The following is a 22,249-nucleotide window of genomic DNA, read 5'->3' on the forward strand; positions in this document are numbered from 1 at the left end:
GGTGGCAAAAACAGGATTAAACAGATTATTATCTGAATGGTGGCCGATTAGGAAAAGGGGAGGTGCAACGAGACCTGGGTGTCATTATACACCAGTCATTGAAAGTGGGCATGCATGTACAGCAGGCAGTGAAAAAGGCGAATGGTATGCTGGCATTTATAGCAAGAGGATTCGAGTACAGGAGCAGGGAGGTACTACTGCAGTTGTACAAGGCCTTGGTGAGACCACACCTGGAGTATTGTGTGCAGTTTTGGTCCCCTAATCTGAGGAAAGGCATCCTTGCCATAGAGGGAGTACAAAGAAGGTTCACCAGATTGATTCCTGGGATGGCAGGACTTTCATATGATGAAAGACTGGATGAACTAGGCTTATACTCGTTGGAATTTAGAAGATTGAGGGGGGGATCTTATTGAAACGTATAAAATCCTAAAGGGATTGGATAGGCTAGATGCAGGAAGATTGTTCCCGATGTTGGGGAAGTATAGAACAAGAGGTCACAGTTTGAGGATAAAGGGGAAGCCTTTTAGGACCGAGATGAGGAAAAACTTCTTCACACAGAGAGTGGTGAACCTGTGGAATTCTCTGCCACAGGAAACAGTTGAGGCCAGTTCATTGGCTCTATTTTAGAGGGAGTTAGATATGGCCCTTGTGGCTAAAGGGATCAGGGGGTATGGAGGGAAGGCTGGTACAGGGTTCTGAGTTGAATGATCAGCCATGATCATACTGAATGGCGGTGCAGGCTCGAAGGGCCGAATGGCCTACTCCTGCACCTATTTTCTATATTTCTATGTTTTACGCAGAGGGTGATGAGAGTGGGGAATGGGCTGCTGGCGATGGTGGTGGAGGCGGAAACAATAGGGTCTTTTAAGAGACTTCTGGATAAGTGTATGGAGCTTAGAAAAATAGAGGGCTATGGGTAACCCTAGGTAATTTCTGAGGTAAGTACATGTTCGGCGCAGCTTTGTGGGCCGAAGGGCCTGTATTGTGTTGTAGGTTTTCTATGTTTCTAGAAGTGCTGTGGCAGCATAGCAGGTAGTACAGTGCTATTATAGCTCGGGGTGGTGGAGTTCAACTCTGGCACAGTTTGTGTCCTTTCATGAGCATGTGGGATTCCTTCGGGTGCTCCAGTTTCTTCCCATAGTCCAAAAATGTACCAGTTGGTAGGTTAATTGGCCATTGTAAATTGTCTTGTGATTAGGCGTAAAATAGGTGTGTTGCTGGGTAATGCGACTCACTGGGCCTGAAGGATCTGTTCTGCACGGTATCTCTGAATAAATGTGGGGACAGAGGGGAGATATTTGAAATCAATGGGGGAGGAGGAGGCTTGCATGGATGATAAATGTTGATATTGACCATCTGTGCTGGTCTTTTTCTGTATTGTCAATCCTACTTGAACTTTTAAACTTTTCATAATTTTCTTTTATACAGCCATGCTTTTCCTGATGACCACAGTAGCTTAAAAAGGAGCATGCACTCAGATGGATGTAGTACATGTGTAGTTACTGCATATTGGAGGGATGGATGGGAAAGTAGGTCGTGTAGAAATTGCCCACAGCATTCAGGTAATGCTGTGAAAGGCAATGTGCAGTTTTGATGTCCGCTTGCTGGATTGTCTGGAAATTGCTTGAGAATAGGTAGTTGGTATTTGGGACTGAATAGAAGAAATACTACTTTTGGGAGATTTGGGAGTTTGTAAATTATTGAAATTTGTTGGCAAAGAGGCCTATAGGTGCTCAAGTCATAGTTTATTTAAACCTAAGGTCAAGTTTTTGAACACTGATTTATGGTGATCAAGCAGGAAGTTGGGGTTAAGTCAAGATGCTGCTGAATGGTAGAGGAGAACGAGGGCTGTATGGGCTATTATTTATTAATAATGTTAGCTTCCAGGCATACTGGAATTTCCTAATGTGCTTCAGATTGTTCTAAGAGACAAGTGTGATAAATCCTGTGATCTAGTCCTTTGTTTCCTCAAATAGAAAATAATTCTATCAAGCAGTCAATTTGTCATATTTTAGTTTCTACAGTGCCTGAGGATATTTCAGTGACTCATTTAAAGTGCCTATAAAGCATGTCGAGACACTTCTACGTCAACGTCACAGTAAATGTAGATGTAGTTGAATGCGGAAGATGATGTCCACAATGCTGGTGTTGCACATGGAGGAAATCTTTTTCATAACCATTGTTTTTAATGGTTTCAGTTTACTTTTGAGTAGAATCTTAAAGTTTGATCATTTATTTGAATATTGTGTTTTGGTCTAAATGATGTTATTTATGAATGTCCATTCAACCACCAAAGTATCTTAGAAGATGATATCAAACAAAAAGTTGACATTGTGATGTACAGGGTGATACTTGGAGATGTTCAAAACTTTGATCAAAGAATTGTTTTGAGAAGTGCCTTAACAGATGGGGGAGATGCTTAAAAAAAACTAAGGTTTAGACACACATAAAATTTGCTGGTGAACGCAGCAGGCCAGGCGGCATCTTTAGGAAGAGGTGCAGTCGATGTTTCAGGCTGAGACCCTTCGTCAGGACTAACTGAAGGAAGAGTGAGTAAGGGATTTGAAAGTTGGAGGGGGAGGGGGAGATCCAAAATGATAGGAGAAGACAGGAGGGGGAGGGATGGAGCCAAGAGCTGGACAGGTGATAGGCAAAAGGGATACGAGAGGATCATGGGACAGGAGGTCCGGGAAGAAAGACAAGGTGGGGGGGGGGACCCAGAGGATGGGCAAGGGGTATATTCAGAGGGACAGAGGGAGAAAAAGGAGAGTGAGGGAAAGAATGTGTGTATAAAAATAAGTAACAGATGGGGTACGAGGGGGAGGTGGGGCATTAGCGGAAGTTAGAGAAGTCGATGTTCATGCCATCAGGTTGGAGGCTACCCAGACGGAATAGAAGGTGTTGTTCCTCCAACCTGAGTGGGGCTTCATCTTTACAGTAGAGGAGGCTGTGGATAGACATGTCAGAATGAGAATGGGATGTGGAATTAAAATGTGTGGCCACTAGGAGATCCTGCTTTCTCTGGCGGACAGAGCGTAGGTGTTCAGCAAAGCGGTCTCCCAGTCTGCGTCGGGTCTCGCCAATATATAAAAGACCACATCGGGAGCAGCGGACGCAGTATATCACCCCAGCCGACTCACAGGTGAAGTGTCGCCTCACCTGGAAGGACTGTTTGGGGCCCTGAATGGTGGTAAGGGAGGAAGTGTAAGGGCATGTGTAGCACTTGTTCCGCTTACACGGATAAGTGCCAGGAGGGAGATCAGTGGGGAGGGATGGGGGGGGACAAATGGACAAGGGAGTATCAGTGGGGAGGGATGGGGGGGATGAAAGGACAAGGGAGTATCAGTGGGGAGGGATGGGGGGGATGAATGGACAAGGGAGTATCAGTGGGGAGGGATGGGGGGGACGAATGGACAAGGGAGTATCAGTGGGGAGGGATGGAGGGGACGAATGGACAAGGGAGTATCAGTGGGGAGGGATGGGGGGGACGAATGGACAAGGGAGTATCAGTGGGGAGGGATGGGGGGGACGAATAGACAAGGGAGTATCAGTGGGGAGGGATGGGGGGGTGAATGGACAAGGGACAAACTCCCTTGTCCATTCGTTCCTCCCATCCCTCCCCACTGATCTCCCTCCTGGCACTTATCTGTGTAAGCAGAACAAGTGCTACACATGCCCTTACACTTCCTCCCTTACCACCATTCAGGGCCCCAAACAGTCCTTCCAGGTGAGGCGACACTTTACCTGTGAGTCGGCTGGGGTGATATACTGCGTCCGGTGCTCCCGATGTGGCCTTTTATATATTGGCGAGACCCGACACAGACTGGGAGACCGCTTTGCTGAACACCTACGCTCTGTCCGCCAGAGAACGCAGGATCTCCCAGTGGCCACACATTTTAATTCCATGTCTCATTCCCATTCTGACATGTCTATCCACGGCCTCCTCTACTGTAAAGATGAAGCCCCACTCAGGTTGGAGGAACAACACCTTCTGTTCCGTCTGGGTAGCCTCCAACCTGATGGCATGAACATCGACTTCTCTAACTTCCGCTAATGCCCCACCTCCCCCTCGTACCCCATCTGTTACTTATTTTTATACACACATTCTTTCCCTCACTCTCCTTTTTCTCCCTCTGTCCCTCTGAATATACCCCTTGCCCATCCTCAGGGTCCCCCCCCCCACCTTGTCTTTCTTCCCGGACCTCCTGTCCCATGATCCTCTCGTATCCCTTTTGCCTATCACCTGTCCAGCTCTTGGCTCCATCCCTCCCCCTCCTGTCTTCTCCTATCATTTTGGATCTCCCCCTCCCCCTCCAAGTTTCAAATCCCTTACTCACTCTTCCTTCAGTTAGTCCTGACGAAGGGTCTCGGCCTGAAATGTCGACTGCACCTCTTCCTAGAGATGCTGCCTGGCCTGCTGTGTTCACCAGCAACTTTTATGTGTGTTGCTTGAATTTCCAGCATCTGCAGAATTCCTGTTGTTAAGGTTTAGACAAGGACTTTGAGTTTATTTTCAGCTTCCAAGGCTGATCTGATCATCTGAGAAGTGATTAAATCTGGAGATGGTCAAGATACTTTAATTTGAGGACCGGAGTTGTGTTATAGGACTGGACAAGATGAGAGCTATTACAGGTGTCGTGGTTTCTCGTTTCTCACAAACGACAAGGAGATGCAGAAAACTCGTCAAGACGTTTTAAACTTTACTTTGCAAATCAAAGCTGAGACAATCAGAAAGCTAGTAGCTGACTGCCCATCGAGGCTTGTATACAGCATTTTTTATAGCAATTTCCTATCTTAGCTACATTATCATATCCAGTCGGCCTGTGATTACATATCATCAATATATCCGCTCTCGACTTTCCACTATTATTTTACTCCCCAACTTAATTATGTCCTAGTTTACATTTTAGACCATATGTCCTCTCATCCCTAACCACAGTTATTTCTTAATTAGTCTTGCGTTGACATACTGCCACATATTTCGTCACCTTACTCGCCACCGTTATCTTTCTACTTGGTTTCATTCTAGTTCTCTTCAGGAATTAATAGTGAACAGGTAAAAGTCATGGCTACATAGTGAATACCTTCTATTCAGCTAGCGGTGGTTACATAGTAAATATAGAAAATACAATGTGTGCATTTGAGTAAATACTGTTAAGTAAATACTGCTGTAATACATAGAATATACAATGCATGCGTTTGCGTTTTCCAATACGGGTCAGTTAGTTTGGCCCACAAAAAAAAATCCAGCGAGTAGCTGTTCTGTGAGGGAAAACATCTCGTTAAATCCACTTGCTGGATTTTTTTTTGTTTTTGGCACCATTCTTTGTAAACTCTAGAGTCTGTTGTGTGTAAAATTCCCAGGAGATCAGCAGTTTTTGAGAAACTCAAATCACCCTGGGTGGCACCTAGTTAAATCGCTTGTTTATTTTGGCTTTTTTCTTAAAGGAGTGCCGGACGTGCTCCGACTAGCACTGCACCCCTGGTTATTCTGCAAGAAGCAGTTGTAGCCAGGTGAAAATTCCAACCCACGTGGGAATTTATTGTGTTGTACTTTGATCTATTCGTGAAATTGGCAATCTAAAATAAGACTGAGATTAAAACTGCACTTATAAAATTGAAGCTCTGTAGTAGGAAAGCAAGATCCATCATCAGAGATCCCCACCGATTAGGTCTTGCTCTTTTTTTTGCTGCTGCCATCAGGTAGAAGGTAGGAGAACCTCAGGACTTGCACCACTAGATGAAGAACAGTTACTATCACTCGACTATCAGGTTCTTGGATAAAAGGGGATAATTATACTCCCTTGCCCCATCATTGAAATGTTCCTTCAACCAATGATTTCATTTAAGGACTCTTTATCTCATTATCTGATCCCATAATTTATTGCTATTTATTCATATTTCCACGTGTAGTTTGTTGTCTTCTACACTGGTTGATCTTCCATTGATCCTGTTATAGTTACTGTTCTACAGAGTTGCTGAGCCTGTCCGCAGGAAAATTGAATCTCAGGGTTGTATATAAATGACATATATATACTTTGATAATAAAATTTACTTTGAGCTTTGAAATTGAAGTTTCCTAATGCCAGGGTAGATAATGGCCACAGATGAAGTGCTGTGCTACCCAACGAAGATCTTTAAGCAACTTAGTGTTTTGCACCAATAAGTAGCTGTTACGGCATAGGGTGTCCAAGAGAAACTGCATGAAGCAAAGTCCTCATTTGTCATGGGGAAATGTTTGAAGTTAGTACAAAGATGGAACAACATTTCACTTTTGGGAGAGAAAAAAAATCAACAGTGAGGCAAAGTCAATATGGTTTTGTGAAAGGAAATGCTTGATAAATTTATTCTTTTATTTAAAGTGATTGTTGTAGAAGAGAAATTGGAATTCAAGATGTTCATCTGGTGACAGATCAAAGGTTAATGCAGAAAATGTAAGCTCATGTCATAATAGGTAACGGTATTTGTTGGCCATTAAGTATCAGAATGCATAATGACCTTTTTATCTAGTTGGCAAAATGTACTGAGTGCTCTTGGGCTGGGGCCTCAACTTTTTATAATTTATATAAATGATTAGGATGAAGGAACTGAAGGCATTGTTGCTAAATATGCTGATGACTCAAATGGTGTCATGAAATTATAATGTGACGAGAGCTAGAAGAGACCAAAAACATTGGTTAAGTGATGAAGCAAAGATCTGACAAATGGAGTACAGTTTTGGGAAATGTGAAATTGTTTCAACAGGAATAATAAAAACGTACAAGGTAGTTAGCTGAGCTCTGAGATTCTCTGTATGCTTACATAATTCATTAAAGGAATGCATACAAATACTGCTTTGACATTGACTGGAATGTCTTCCATGATGAGGATGTCTGAGTTCACGAATGGGGTCAGAAGTTTCATCCAGAAGAGTATCTAGGATGTTGTCCCCCAGAGATTGGTCAGGGTCTATTCAAACCAGAAACCCCAAAGCAACAATTCCGTGCAAGAAGCAGTTATTGTGCGACACAGAGATTATGTTGCCGGTAATTAGCAGGAGCTCAAGAAATGCAGCAACGATCTACGCAAAGTCATCAAGGTGGTGAAACAATAATACAGGGACAAGATCCATACACAACTCTCTACCAACAACACATGCAGTTTATGGCAAGGTCTGCACACCATCGCCGACTTCAAAGCTAAACACAGTGGAGTTTCCAACATCACTACCTCTCTCCCAGACGAGCTAAATCTTTTTTGCGCTCGAATCAATGTCGCCAATACTGAGCCCCAAAGGAGACCTGCAGATGATGCGACCGGCAGCTTGGTCATTTATGAGGCCGAAGTATGAATGTTTTTCCACTGATGGACAGTCACAAGGCTGTGGGACCAGACATCATCCCAGGCTGGGTACTCGGGATGTGCGTGGCGCAACTGGCAGGTGTATTTACAGACACTTTTAATCTCTCCTTCTCCCAGTGTAGAGTGCTCTCCTGCTTCAAAACATCCACCATTGTTCCGGTACCTAAAAAGACTAAGGTAACATGTCTGAACGACTGGTGTCCTGTCACACTCACCTCAATAATAAGCAAATGCTTTGAGAGATTGGTTAAGGACCTCATCTGCAGCATGCTGCCACCCACACTGGACCCCCTACAATTTGCCTACTGACAAAATCAATTAACAGATGATGCAATAGCCAGAACTGTCCCAGAGCCTGTTGGTCCTGGCTTTTGTGCTGCGGTACCGTTTCCTGGATGATAGCTGGAACAGTTTGTGGTTGGGGTGACTCTGGTCCCAAATGATCCTTCGGGCCCTTTTTTTTTTACACACCTGTCTTTGTAAATGTTCTGAATAGTGGGAAGTTCACATCTACAGTTGCACAGGGCTGTCCGCACCACTCTCTGCAGAGTCCTGCGATTGAGGGAATTACAGTTCCCATACCAGGCAGTGATGCAGCCAGTCAGGATGCTCTCAATTGTGCCCCTGTAGAAAGTTCTTAGAATTTGGGGGCCCATACCAAACTTCAACTGTCTGGGGTGAAAGAGGCGCTGTGGTGCCTTTTTCACCACACGGCCAGTACGTACAGACCACGTGAGATCCTCGGTGATGTTTATGCCGAGGAACTTAAAGCTGTTCACCCTCTCAACCCCAGATTCATTGATGTCAACGGGTTAGCCTGTCTCCATTCCTCCTGTAGTCCACAACCAGCTGCTTTGTTTTTGCTTTGTTTTTGTGACATTGAGGAAGAGGTTGTTTTCTTGACACCACTATGTCAGGGTGATGACATCATCTCTGTGAGCTGCCTCATTATTATTTGAGATTAGGCCAATCAATGTAGTGTTGTCAGCAAATTTAATTAGCAGATTGGAGCTGTGGGTGACGACACAGATATGGGTATACAGAGGGTAAAGGAGGGGGCTTAGGGCACAGTCTTGAGCTACACCTGTGAGGGTCAGAGGGGCAGAGGTGAGAGAGCCCACTCTTGCCACCTGCTGGCGATCTGACAGGTATCCGGGATCCAGCTACACAAGGCAGGGTGAAGGCCGAGGTCTCTGAGGTTCTTGTCGAGGCTGGAGGGAATTATGGTGTTGAATGCTGAACTGTAGTCCAAGAACAGCATTCTTACATAAGCATCCTTCTCCAGATGTGTAAGGATGGTGTGTATAGTTGTGGCTACTGCGTCATCTGTCGATCAGTTGTGTCGGTGGGTGAATTGTAGGGGGTCCAGTGTGGGTGGCAGCATGCTGCAGATGTAGTCCTTAACCAACCTCTCAAAGCATTTGCTTATTATTGAGGTGAGTGTGACAGGACACCAGTCATTCAGACATGTTACCTTGGTCTTTTTGGGTACAGGAACAATGGTGATGTTTTGAAGCAGGAAGGCACTCTACACTGGGAGAGGCAGAGATTAAAAATGTCTGTAAACACACCTGCCAGTTGTGCTGCACACACTCCAAGTACCCGCCCTGGGATGCCATCTAGTCCCGCAGCTTTGCGACTGTCCACTCGTTGTAAACACCTGCGTACTTTGGACAAATTAAATACCAGCCCAGATGGACTGCTAAGGTAGATTGTTAGGTCTGGAAGCTAGGGCCGGGGTGATTTTGCTCACTCTCTGCGTGACATTCACTTGCCCTCCTCGATGCTGAGGCTGTGAGACTGCTCTGGTTGTTCATGTCTGTGAGCTTTGCGGCGATTTGCCCTGCTAATATGATGAATTAAAGCTGAGGCTTCGGGCCTACACTGGCTGTTCCAATATTTTGGATTGGTGGACTCAATTTAGTTTGGAATGCTTGCTTTTATTGTTTGGATAATTTGTATTTTTTTCCCCTGTAAGCACACGAGGTTGTATAATTTATACATTGAATGTAATTTGAATCCCTTGGACTTTAAAAGCTATGAGGAAAAGGAAGAACAGGATTGAGGAGATAATAAATCAGCCACGATAGAATGTTGGAGCAGATTCAATGGGCTGAATGGTCCGATGTCTCATGGTCCTATGGAAGTTTACTGGGAATAGGCAAGAATGTGAAGTTCAGGCACGTGTCATCCTTTTTAAATGTCAGAACAAGATCAAGGGCTGAGCAGTCTAATCCTTACTAATATGTTCTTGCATTACAAATTCTTGTGCTATGCAAGGGCAGGTTAACTAATGGTTTTCATTAAATGCATCAGCATCATTTGAGGGGCAAGAATGCTTATTTTGCTGTACTAAATTTTAAACCTGATGTGAGTTGCAGTGACTATAAAAAGTATTCCCTCCCCTCCCCCTGGAAATTTTCATGTTTTATTGTTTTACAATGTTGAATAGCAATAGACAATAATAGACGATAGACAATAGGTGCAGGAGTAGGCCATTCGCTCATCGAGCCAGCACCGCCATTCACTGTGATCATGGCTGATCATCCACAATCAGTATCCAGTTCCTGCCTTATCCCCATAACCTTTGATTCCGCTATTTTTAAGAGCTCTATCCATCTCTTTCTTGAAAGCATCCAGAGACTTGGCCTCCACAGCCTTCTGGGGCAGAGCATTCCATACATCCACCACTCTCTGGGTGAAAAAGTTTTTCCTCAGCTCTGTTCTAAATGGCCTACCCCTTATTCTTAAACTGTGGCCTCTGGTTCTGGACTCACCCATCAGCAGGAACATGCTTCCTGCCTCCAGCATGTCCAATCCCTTAATAATCTTATACGTTTCAAAAAGCCTTCTAAATTCCAGAGTATACAAGCCCAGTCGCTCCAATGTTTCAACATATGACAGTCCTGCCATCCTGGGAATTAACCTTGTGAACCTACGCTGCACTCCCTCAATAGCAAGAATGTCCTTCCTCAAATTTGGAGACCAAAACTGCACACAGTACTCCAGGTGTGGTCTCACCAGGGCCTTGTACAGCTGCAAAAGGACCTCTTTGCTCTTATGCTCAATTCCCCTTGTTATGAAGGCCAGCATGCCATTAGCTTTCTTCACTGCCTGCTGTACTTGCATGCTTGCTTTCAGTGACTGATGTACAAGAACACCTAGATCTTGTTGTACTTCCCCTTTTCCTAACTTGACTCCATTTAGATAATAATCTGCCTTCCCGTTCTTACCACCAAAGTGGATAACCTCACATTTATCCACATTAAACTGCATCTGTCATGCATCTGCCCACTCACCCAGCCTGTCCAAGTCACCCTGCATTCTCATAACATCCTCCTCACATTTCACACTGCCACCTATCTTTGTGTCATTGTCAAATTTGCTAATGTTACTATTAATTCCCTCATATAAATCATTAATATATATTGTAAAAAGCTGCGGTCCCAGCACTGAACCCTGCGGTACCCCACTGGCTGCCTGCCATTCCGAAAGGGACCCGTTAATCGCTACTGTTTGTTTTCTGTCAGCCAGCCAATTTTCAATCCATGTCAGTACTCTGCCCCCAATACCATGTGCCCTAATTTTGCCCACTAATCTCCCATGTGGGACTTTATCAAAGGCTTTCTGAAAGTCCAGTTACACTACATCCACTGGCTCTCCCTTGTCCATTTTCATAGTTACATCCTCAAAAAATTCCAGAAGATTAGTCCATGCTGACTCGGACCAATCCTGTTACTGCTATCCAGATGTGTTGTAATTTCGTCTGTTATAATTGACTCCAGCATATTTCCCACCACCGACGTCAGGCTCACCGGTCTATAGTTCCTTGTTTTCTCTCTTCCTCCCTTCTTGAAGAGAGGAATTTATTTAATGGGGAGAAATTGCAGTGTCCAGATTTGCAAAGCTGATAGAGAGTGATCCACACGGACTCAAGCCTGTAATTGCTGCTAAAGGTGCATTTACTAAGTACTGACTTGAAGGGGGTAATTATGCAATCAGTTATTTTGTGTTTAATTGTTATAAATTTAGACCAATTTATAGAAATTTGTTTTAACTTTGACATAAGAGTCTTCTGTTCATCAGTGTCAAAAAAGCCAAATTAAATCCTCTGATTCACTGTTGTAAAACATGAAAACTCTCTTGGGGTAGTGGTGTGAATACTTTTTATAGGCATCATGGTGAATTGCAGGGGAACAGTTAAATGTAACAAGAAAATAAATTGAGGCATTTCAAACCATAGATTGAGGTGAATACTATTAGATTATGAAGACACATAGTCATCTTTTATTGTCATTTAGTAATGCATGCATTAAGAAATGATACATTATTTCCTCCGGTGTGATATCACAAAACACAGGACAGACCAAGACTGAATAAAAATTACAAAACCACATAATTATAACATATAGTTACCAACAGTGCAACAATACCATAACTTGAAGTCCATGAGCATAGTAAAGTTTCAAAGTTTCTCAAATGTCCCACATCTCATGCAGACGGGAGAAGGAAGAAAAACTCACCCTGCCATGCCGACCACAATCCGACTCTTGAGTCATCTGAAAACTTCGAGCTCTAATCAGCTGTCCAACACCGAGTACTGAGCGCCATCTCTGTCTGAACGATTTGACCTCCTTCTCGGTCGCCAAAAGCAGGCAAGGCTGGGGATTTTGAGGCCTACCCTCCGAAAGATTCACGACCACACAGTAATGACAGAAGCGAACGGACGTTTCAGAAATTTCTCCAGATGTTGCTCTGTGCTTTCATGTCTGTCTCCATCAAATCAGAATTGTCCACGGCCCCTATTTAACAGATACGGTATCATTTATCACCAGAGGGCTGCGCACACGCAGGCGTGCCGCCGTCTTCTCCTCCCGCCTACTATTGATGCATTTAGAGAGAGTTGGAATAGTATGTATTGCAACAAGTATATAGACATGGAGTGAATTGCCTAAGTGGCTCCTGTGCTAGATTTTATGCAATTCTGAGACTACTTTCTCTTAATATGCATCTAAGAGCAGAATAGGTGTGAAATGCTTCCTGTAGTTACAGGGGGGAAAAGTCCAGCCTACCAATCTCTCCCTAATTAGGTTCTCTAATCAGGACACCATCCTGGTGATTCTCTCCTCTCCAATGCAATCATGTCCTTCCTGCGGTGCGCCAATCAGAACTGCACACGTTCCTTCATGTGCAGTCTAACCAGTTTTATTTTGGGGTGACGCATTCTGTAGGCTGGGTTAGTTTCCCCAGAGCAAAGGAATGACTGGCCAGACCAGTATAAAATTGAGGCATGTATACAATAGATACGAAGAAACTTCCCTCATTGTAGAGGGTCATCTAAAATGAGAGGCATTGATTTATAGTGAGGGAAGATGTTCAGAATGGAAAGATTCTGACTGCTGCCATGGTAGGTAGAAGAGGTAGATAAAATCACAACATTTAAAAGGCATCTATGCAGACATTTGAATAACTATGGCATGGAAGGCTGTAGTGGGCAAATGGGTGAGTATAGACAGGTATAGTTGGCATGCTGCACACGTGTGATTTTATGCTAAGCAGTTAACTGTTCAGGTCAGTGATCTTTCATCAGGACTGAAGGTCATTTTCCAACTTGGATCTTCACACACTGACTGATTTTCCAGGTTATGATAAAAGATCATCAACCTTGAAACATGAGCTACTTTTTTCCCCTCTGTACAGATGCTTGATCTGAGGATTTGCTACATTTGCTGTTCAATAGAATATTTGATTTTATATGGAAGTTATTCAGTATTATTGCTCAAGTGTTCCATTTTCTATACATTTTTGTGCTGAGTAATTGGTGAAGGTGAAAAAAGTCATGTAAGTGGTATGAAGGATTGCCCTACTCGTCTAAAGAGCAGAATATCGTAAGTTTAAAGTTTAAAATTCCAGGCAGCATGTAACTGAAGTACTGAAAACTATCGACTAAATGCTTAAATAGTGGTGATAATGTTGTTTTAAGCCTGTCTGTATGAAGTTATGCATATGCTGAACTCCTAGACCAGTTAATCACTTCCTGTCAATAAAATTAAATTTGTGGCTGTAGCCACACTGCAGAGGTACTCAATGGCCAATGGTTGCAGTATCAGTGTGACTAATTCGACAGGCCAGTGTGAATATGTAATGTAAACCATAAATAACACCTTCAGGAGGTATCCAGCTGGCATTATTTTTCTAATAGTTCATCAATATTTAATGGTGTTTCTAAATTCTATTCTTTTTAGCAACCACTCCCTGGTTTGAAGCCTACAGAGAATGCTTCTTCCAATCCATGCCTTCATCAGACCATGAGTTTCTACACCACTATTTGGCTTGTATCCTTTTTCTGAATTGTATGAATGTGGTCTGGACTGAATATGCTTATTCTGACAAGGTAAAATCAAAGTTCAAAGTACACTTATTATCAAAGTATGTATGAAATATATAGAACCCTGAGATCTGTCTCCTTACAGGCAGCCACATAACAAGAAACCTGAAAGAATCCATTTTTAAAAAGGAAAGGTATGTCGCATCCAGAGTTTCTCCAGTTAGTGGACGATATCCCTCCACGCCTCTCTGACGTAGTGGGGAATTGCGTACAAGGCAAGTTACAGCAGTGGTTTGCCATTGCCTTCTGCCGGGTGAGTTTCCAAAGAGATCACCAGCTCATAACCCAGCATGGATGGAAAGCGTGCAGGGGAGCCGGCTGGCTGCATTCGAACCCGGGACCTCTCGTCCTGAAGTCCGACACTGATGCCACTACGCCACCAGCCGGGTCCGATTTGTATATTTAAAAAAAAGACTAGTTAAACACCAAATGTGCAGAGATGGGGGTTGGGGGGGGGGAACAAATTGTGCAATCAATAAAAGCAAGCAACAACATTCAGAATGAAAGTGAGTCCATAAATACGAAGCCAAGAGCAGGTGGAGCAGGCCCACAGCCTCAGCTGCACAGCTGAGCTTGCAGACATGAAGCCTGGAGCAGGCCCAGAGTCTGATCCTCAGTCTCATGTTCTGAAATGATCAAATGGGTTTTCAAACTTTTGACCCTTGTGTATATGCATCATTTGGCATGTAAATGGCTGTGATTAATCAAAGGAGCTGTGGGTTAAACAACAAATTAGGACCATATAGAACCTTTAATCTGATATAACCTCTCAAGTCTTCACAGAATGGTTAACAATAAAACTTGCTGTCAAGAAACAAGAGGATAATAGGGTTGGTAATTGGCCTTTGTCATATCTGCTGAGGTACAGTTTAAAGACTGTTTTATATGCTATTCATACAGTTCATTTCATGATTAAGTGCATTAAGGTAATACAAAGAAAAAGACCAATAGAATGCAGATAAACAATTATTTAAAAAGTAATATTTTAAGGAACATGTTAACTTAGAGGGATAGGATGAAGAAGTTTATAGAGAGGCTTCAGGCAAATTAAGACATTGACTCATGGTGGAGCGATTGAAAATAGAGGATCTATAAGAGACCAGAAATGGAGAAATACAAGGTTTTTAGATGGTTTTAGTGATGATGTAGAAATAGGGAAAGGCAAGGCCATAGGTGGCACTTGAGATGTTTAAAAAGAAATGAGATTGTTATTGGATTATGAACCTCTAAATCAGCAAACACTGGAGTGACAAGTGAATGGGGATGTTAGCAGCCAGGGAGTTTTGGATGGCCAGTTTAAAAGGAGTGAGACCAGTACAGAGACAGTTGTATGACGGATGTGAGTTTCAGCAGATACTGAGCAGAGACGGAGTAAGTGGGGCAATATTATGGGTGTGTAGGTAGTGAGGAAATTGCCATTTGATCAAGATGAGTGGTGAGGTAAAGGTGATTAAATAAGACAGCAGGGTTATGGAATTCTGCTATTTAACTGGCTTAAATGGAGGTTGGTGTCTTCAAGTTGGGCCATGGCAGAATGACCAACTTCACTTGAGAGCCACATGTGGCTTAACTGTGGCTGAAGTTCAGATTGCAGAATGAATGCAAATAAAATAACTTCACAAACATATCCCTTTTGCAGATTTGAGTCTTATTTGTGTTCAGCTTGAAAGCATCTCCGAAAATGGTATGTATTTTACTGTGGAGTGAAGTTCCCAACATTCTCCACTACCCCCATTTTCTTAAATAAACATCAATCTTGTTGCACTTGAGAACATTATCCTTAACAGAAAACCACTCTGATGCCACATGAAGTACGTTTTTTTTTAAAACCAGATTCCTGGCATGAATTACTGTAGTTTCAGACATTTTTCATTACGACTGAAATACTTGGTCATGTTATTTATTAATATGTGTCATTTGGATTAAAGGATTGCTCCCGAGTCTTGGATCTTAATCTTGAGATATGCAATTAATAGGTATTGAAATTCTGACTGAAATTAAATCAGTTGGCATTTAACTTGGAAAATGGGAATCTGAGTGATTTCAAGGTTCGGATATGGATTGGGGGGTGGTGGTGGCACCATCTTTCTATAGAGATAGTCACCTTGAGGTGCTTGACCCCAGATGCAGCATTATGTATTACACTTGATTGTCATGGACTTTATAATCTAAGCCTTGAATTTTCTCAAGTTTCCTTAAGTTGATTTGTATGGGATCTTGTGATTAGTTGTACCAAAATGCTTGACAGTTAAAAGAAATGTTCTGAAGTACGGTCACTTTTGTAATACAGGAAATGAAACATTCAGTTTGTGTAACAATTGTGGCAGCATGGTAACGTAGCGGTTAACATATAACACTTTACAGTGGCAGCAACTTGGGTTCAGTTCCTGTTGCTGTCTGTAAGGAGTTTGTATGTTCTCCCCAAGACCATGAGGGTTTCATCCAAGTGCTCTAGCTTCCTCCCATGTTCCAAAGGCTTGCGTGTTAGCAAGTTGCAGGCATCCTGTGTTGGTGCTGGAAGCATGGCCCCACTTGTGCTTTGCTCCCAGCACATCCTAAGGCTGGTCATTGATGCAAATGATGCATTTCACTGTGTTCCAATGTTTCAGTTCTCATGTGACAGATAAAAGCTAATCCTTAATCTTTAACAAGCTTGTACAAATGGCGATGGAATTATCATAGATAATGTTTTAATTGGGGATATTAGTTTATGGATAAATATTGGAGAGGACAATACTGTGAACTCCCTTACTTCTGAGAAACATTATCAAAGAATGTTTTGTACCCACCTGAGGGGGTGCCTGGAGGTTTGGTATGAAGTATTGATAGAAAATACTGTGAAATCATATTTGACACCAAACCCCTTTGGTAATGGGATCTCTGTTGTGAGTCCGTCACTTGATGCTCAATGTCATTAATACTGCCTTTGTTTTTTGAAAAAGCAGGAGTAAACCATTTGCTCTTTTACGCCATTTCTACAATGGAGTAAGATCAACCTTGATAATTTATCTCAGCACCACTTCTCTGTATGACCTGAGTATTCATTGATTACCATTTTAAGTGGCATCTTTGTCTTGGTTGAATTGAGTATTTGCTCTCTATGAGCAGGAATCTCAAACTGTGGAGAGAACAGGACTGTCCCATATCTGCTATGAATTAACCCTGAATTTGAACTTCGTTGTGAACTTCACTGCTTAGTGAACTGAAGATGTGTTTACTAAAGAAAAAATTACTGACTTATCAAATCGTATTATCAATAACTATTTTTGTATTTTGGCCTGAGATGTCCACCAAAGGCACTTTTGAAATTAGAAATTGGGTTTGAATTGTATTTTCCTTAAGTGTACCTTCAGGCATGTTAGTGGTGTCATCAAGGGATTCTGATCCAGTAGAACAGTTTTTGAAGTTATCACAGGAGCAACATCGTATTCAGCACAGCAGTGATTACTCATATCCAAAGTGGTTTATTCCAAATACGTTGAAATACTACGTTTTACTGCATGATCTCAGTGAAGGAGAAGAAGAACGGTAAGCTTTTTAATCATTTGATCTTAGATAGAGCTTTGCAGAAATGGTGAACATTGTCTGCAGATTTCAAATCAAAGATTATGTGCTCAAATTCAAAGGAAATGCTCAATCAGTTTGAGTTCAACTACTGTACTGAACAAGTGCTACACATGCCCTTACACTTCCTCCCTTACCACCATTCAGGGCCCCAAACAGTCCTTCCAGGTGAGGCATCACTTCACCTGTGAGTCGACTGGGGTGATATACTGCGTCCGGTGCTCCCGATGTGGCCTTTTATATATTGGTGAGACCCGACGCAGACTGGGAGACTGCTTTGCTGAACATCTACGCTCTGTCCGCCAGAGAAAGCAGGATCTCCCAGTGGCCACACATTTTAATTCCACATCCCATTCTCATTCTGACATGTCTATCCACGGCCTCCTCTACTGTAAAGATGAAGCCACACTCAGGTTGGAGGAACAACACCTTATATTCCGTCTGGGTAGCCTCCAACCTGATGGCATGAACATTGACTTCTCTAACTTCCGCTAAGGCCCCACCTCCCCCTCGTACCCCATCTGTTACTCATTTTTATGCACACATTCTTTCTCTCACTCTCCTTTTTCTCCCTCTGTCCCTCTGAATATACCTCTTGCCCATCCTCTGGGTCACCCCCCCCTTGTCTTTCTTCCCGGACCTCCTGTCCCATGATCCTCTCGTATCCCCTTTTGCCTATCACCTGTCCAGCTCTCAGCTCTATCCCTCCCCCTCCTGTCTTCTCCTATCATTTTGCATCTCCCCCTCCCCCTCCAACTTTCAAATCCCTTACTCACTCTTCCTTCAGTTAGTCCTGACGAAGGGTCTCAGCCTGAAACATCGACTGCGCCTCTTCCTATAGATGCTACTTGGCCTGCTGCGTTCACCAGCAACTTTGATGTATGTTACTGTACTTTATTTAGAGCTTGGTACATGTGTAATTGGCTGTGCTGGACATGTAGTGTACAGATAAAGTGAATCTATCAGATATTTGGGCAGAGGCCATTGAGCAGCGGATCTGGCAGCACCTTTAGAGGGAAATAGAAAATTTTGGTGTTAGATCTGTTGGTTTTGATTAAAGAAAAAAATGGCTGGAGTCGCTTTCCACTTTACTGTAAGGGTTATTGGGTGCATCAAAACTCAAACTTGCAAAAATAGTGAAAAGAAAATTGCCAATATTTACAAAGATATCTACCAGATAACACAATAACACCTCCATACTATTTTTGTCCAATGTGACCTCTTGGCAGTCCGTCTCTCTGTGTGTCTCTTACTGAGAGCAGAGCCCCATTTATTAGGCACCAGGACGTACCATCTTTAATTACTCACAGTTAACCTAAGAGCTTAATTACAGTATGCAAACAACATATACCCATTTACACATCTCCATTACTAAAGAAATGGAATATTCCACTGTACATGGAAAGAAAGGCACCATGAAGCCACCCCGAGTGCATCAGCTCGGTTTAGGATCCATTATGAGAATACACCGGGGAAGACATTAAAGTGCTCACATTCAATGCAACAACGGTAGAAGACAAGGCAATATTTGTGTGTGTAAGGAGTGCTCTCCATCACATTACCACCCTCCTCTCCTTTGGCGATGATGCTCAGCAGCTAAGACAGGTTTCCTTTCCCTGCTTTATAATAGACAAAGAATTTGAAGGCTTGGAGCTCTAGGTACCACTGTGTCACTCTGGCATTGCAGTCCTTCATTGTTTGAATCTAGTCAGTGGTCTGTGTAAAGGTCAAACTCCCTGCTGAGAAGTTAGTACTAAATGCTGTCAAAGGCCCACTTAGTGGCCAGACACTCCTTTTCAATGGTGGAAAACCTGATTTCCCTTGGGAGGAGTTTTTGGGTCAGGTAAAGGACAGAGTTTTTTCTCCAGGTTCTCCTTGTGCCAGCACTGTTCATCCACCTGGATAAGGAACTGTTTGTCAAAGTTTGGACTCTGAAGGATGGGTGAAGAACACGTGAATTTTAAGGGCTTAAAGCATTTTCACACACCCTTGAGTTGCTTACAGGCTTTCCCAATAAGATTAGTCAGAGTGGTGAGTTGGAGAATGAACCTGTGATACCTCCCTACCAGACCTAGGAACAACTTCACTTCCTTCTTAGTGTGAGGTTAAAGACTGTTTGTGGATCGCTTCCACTTTGTCTATTTGTGCTGAAACCTCTCCATGTCCCAGCTGGTAGTCAAGGTATCTGGTCTCCCTTTGAGCCCACTCATTATTTTTGTAGAGTGAGGGTGAGACTGGCAGTATGAATATTCCCAAGGATCCTGTTCAGATGGTCCAAGTGCTCTGACCACGGCTGGCTGTAGACGACCACATCATCTAGATATACTGCACTGCAGTCCTCACGGCCCTGGTGTACACAGTCCTTCAACTGCTGGAAGGTTGCTGGTGCACCGTGAAAACCAAAGGCCGTCACAGTGAACTGAACTAGACTCAGGCATGTGGAAGGCAGTGAAGGGTTTTGATTGGTCATCTAGGGGAACCTTCCAGTAGCCATTACAAAGGTCCAGTGTAGTAATATAGTTTGCCTGTCCAATCCTCCTTGGGGACAATAACAATAGTATTGCTCCACTCACTCACTATTTAAAGGCTGACACCCAGCTCCAGCATGGTCCGAATTTCATCTCTCAGGGCCCCCACAAGTTATTCTGGTTCTCTGTAGCAGTGTTGGCATACTCAACCCTGGTCAGGTCTGATCCTGATGGAATATTTTAAGACCTTTATAAAGCCCTGGTGTATGCTGGAACAGCTGAGGAAAGTCAGCAAACACCTTTTGGTTTTGGTTTTAGCATGAGTCATGCCTATATATGAAACAACATTCCTGGATTAATGGATGAATGTGATTGGCTATTTCCTTTCCTCTGTAACTCATGTAACAAAGGCAAATCTCTCCCCAGAATCATGTCAACTTTGTTTCTCCAACACCCCTACTTTCATCAGATACTTGTCATCCCGGTCAATTGAGAGTTCTGCCTGTGGCCCACACTTCTAGTCACCATGGATACATTGCACAGATGTTTGGTGACTGTAGTCAACATCAAAGGCAGGTGACTTTTCATAATAAGTGACAGTGAGCTGCCGGAATCTAAAAGAACTTTAACAGGTTTTCCGTTAACCTTGACAGTTTCCCTCCATTGATGCAGCCTGATCCGCTGAGTTCCTCCAGCAGGTTATGTTTGTTGCTCCACATTCCAGCAGCTCCAGTGTGTTATGTCTCCTTTATGAACTTGCAAGATAGTGTCTGGCTCTGCCCTTCCCCATTTTGGTAGTCAAAGAATTTTGAACAGTGTTTCTCACCAGAATAGATAGGTGTTTCACATTACCTACCTCAGCCAGTCAGCCTCAGCAAATGCGGAATGGTTTACATAGAGCATAGAACAATGCAGCACAGTACAGGTCCTTCAGCCCACAATGTTGTGCCGACCCTTAAACCCTGCCTCCCATATAACCCCCCACCTTAAATTCCTCCATATACCTGTCAAGTAGTCTCTTAAATTTCACTAGTGTATCTGCCTCCACCACTGACTCAGGCAGTGCATTCCACACACCAACCACTCTCTGAGTTTAAAAAAAAAACCTTCCTCTAATTTCCCCCTTGAACTTCCCACCCCTTACCTTAAAGCTTTGTCCTCTTGTATTGAGCAGTGGTGCCCTGGGGAAGAGGCGCTGGCTGTCCACTCTATCTATTCCTCTTAATATCTTGTATACCTCTGTCATGTCTCCTCTCATCCTCCTCCTCTCCAAAGAGTAAAGCCCTAGCTCCCTTAATCTCTGATCATAATGCATACTCTCTAAGCCAGGCAGCATCCTGGTAAATCTCCTCTGTACCCTTTCCAGTGCTTCCACATCCTTTCTATAGTGAGGCGACCAGAACTGGACACAGTTCTCCAAGTGTGGCCTAACCAGAGTTTTATAGAGCTGCATCATTGCCCCGAGACTCTGAAACTCTATCCCTCGACTTATGAAGGCTAACACTCCATAAGCTTTCTTACCTACCCTATCCACCTGTGAGGCAACTTTCAGGGATCTGTGGACATGTATCCCCAGATCCATGTGCTCCTCCACACTGCCAAGTATCCTACCATTTACTTTGTACTCTGCCTTGGAGTTTGTCCATCCAAAGTGTACCACCTCACACTTCTCCGGGTTGAACTCTATCTGCCACTTCTCAGCCCACTTCTACCTCCTATCAATGTCTCTCTGCAATCTTCGACAATCCTCTACACCATCCACAGCACCACCAATATTTGTGTTGTCTGCAAACTTGCCAACCCACCCTTCTACCCCCACATCCAGGTCGTTAATAAAAATCACGTAAAGTAGAGGTCCCAGAACCGATCCTTGTGGGACACCACTAGTCACAACCCTCCAATCCAAATGTACTCCCTCCACCACGACCCTTTGCTTTCTGTAGGCAAGCCAATTCTGAATCCATGTGGCCAAATTTTCCTGGATCCCATGCCTTCTGACTTTCTGAATAAGCTTACTGTGTGGAACCTTGTTTTGCACATTGAATAAGGTTTCTACAAAGACAGTTCATTCCCTTCATTAGTGGTAATGATGGGGCGAAGGGGGATGTGAAAGCAGAAGAGAAATATTGCATAGTACTAGCAGAATTTTAAAAAGTGTACCATACTTAAAAACCCAAACCCCTTGCTGTGTTTCTGCATTAAAATCTTTTTCTTCACGTTTTATATTGAGAGTGATGAGAAGGATGCTGAGTTAAACTTTCTTCAATTTTATGATTAAATGAAGAAGGAGACATTGCACCACATAAGCCTTTTTCTACATTTGTGATATTATAGAAAAAAGGAGTCTTCGTGCTTATAAAGATGATGTAACTATAATTTTACATAAGTACTTTACTCTCTGCATTCAAACAGTTTCTAAATTAGTGATACTAAAACACAGTCCTGAGACAGATTTCAATAAACGTTGAAATGGAAATTAATTGTACCT

At 43.2% G+C, this 22,249-nt stretch overlaps 1 protein-coding gene across 3 annotated transcripts in view; it reads left to right on the forward strand.

Moving 5' to 3' along the window:
* The window catches only part of trappc8 (trafficking protein particle complex subunit 8), a 186,117-nt gene that overhangs the window by 37,075 nt on the left and 126,793 nt on the right, over positions 1-22,249 (forward strand). For all 3 annotated transcript variants that reach the window (XM_063060131.1, XM_063060134.1, XM_063060143.1), the window contains 2 exons: positions 13,587-13,676; positions 17,083-17,257. In XM_063060131.1, the coding sequence (XP_062916201.1) occupies positions 13,587-13,676; positions 17,083-17,257 (265 nt within the window). The remainder of the gene's footprint in view (positions 1-13,586; positions 13,677-17,082; positions 17,258-22,249) is intronic.

The sequence above is a fragment of the Mobula hypostoma genome, chromosome 1 (genome assembly GCF_963921235.1).
Source record: "Mobula hypostoma chromosome 1, sMobHyp1.1, whole genome shotgun sequence".
NCBI lineage: Eukaryota > Metazoa > Chordata > Chondrichthyes > Myliobatiformes > Myliobatidae > Mobula > Mobula hypostoma.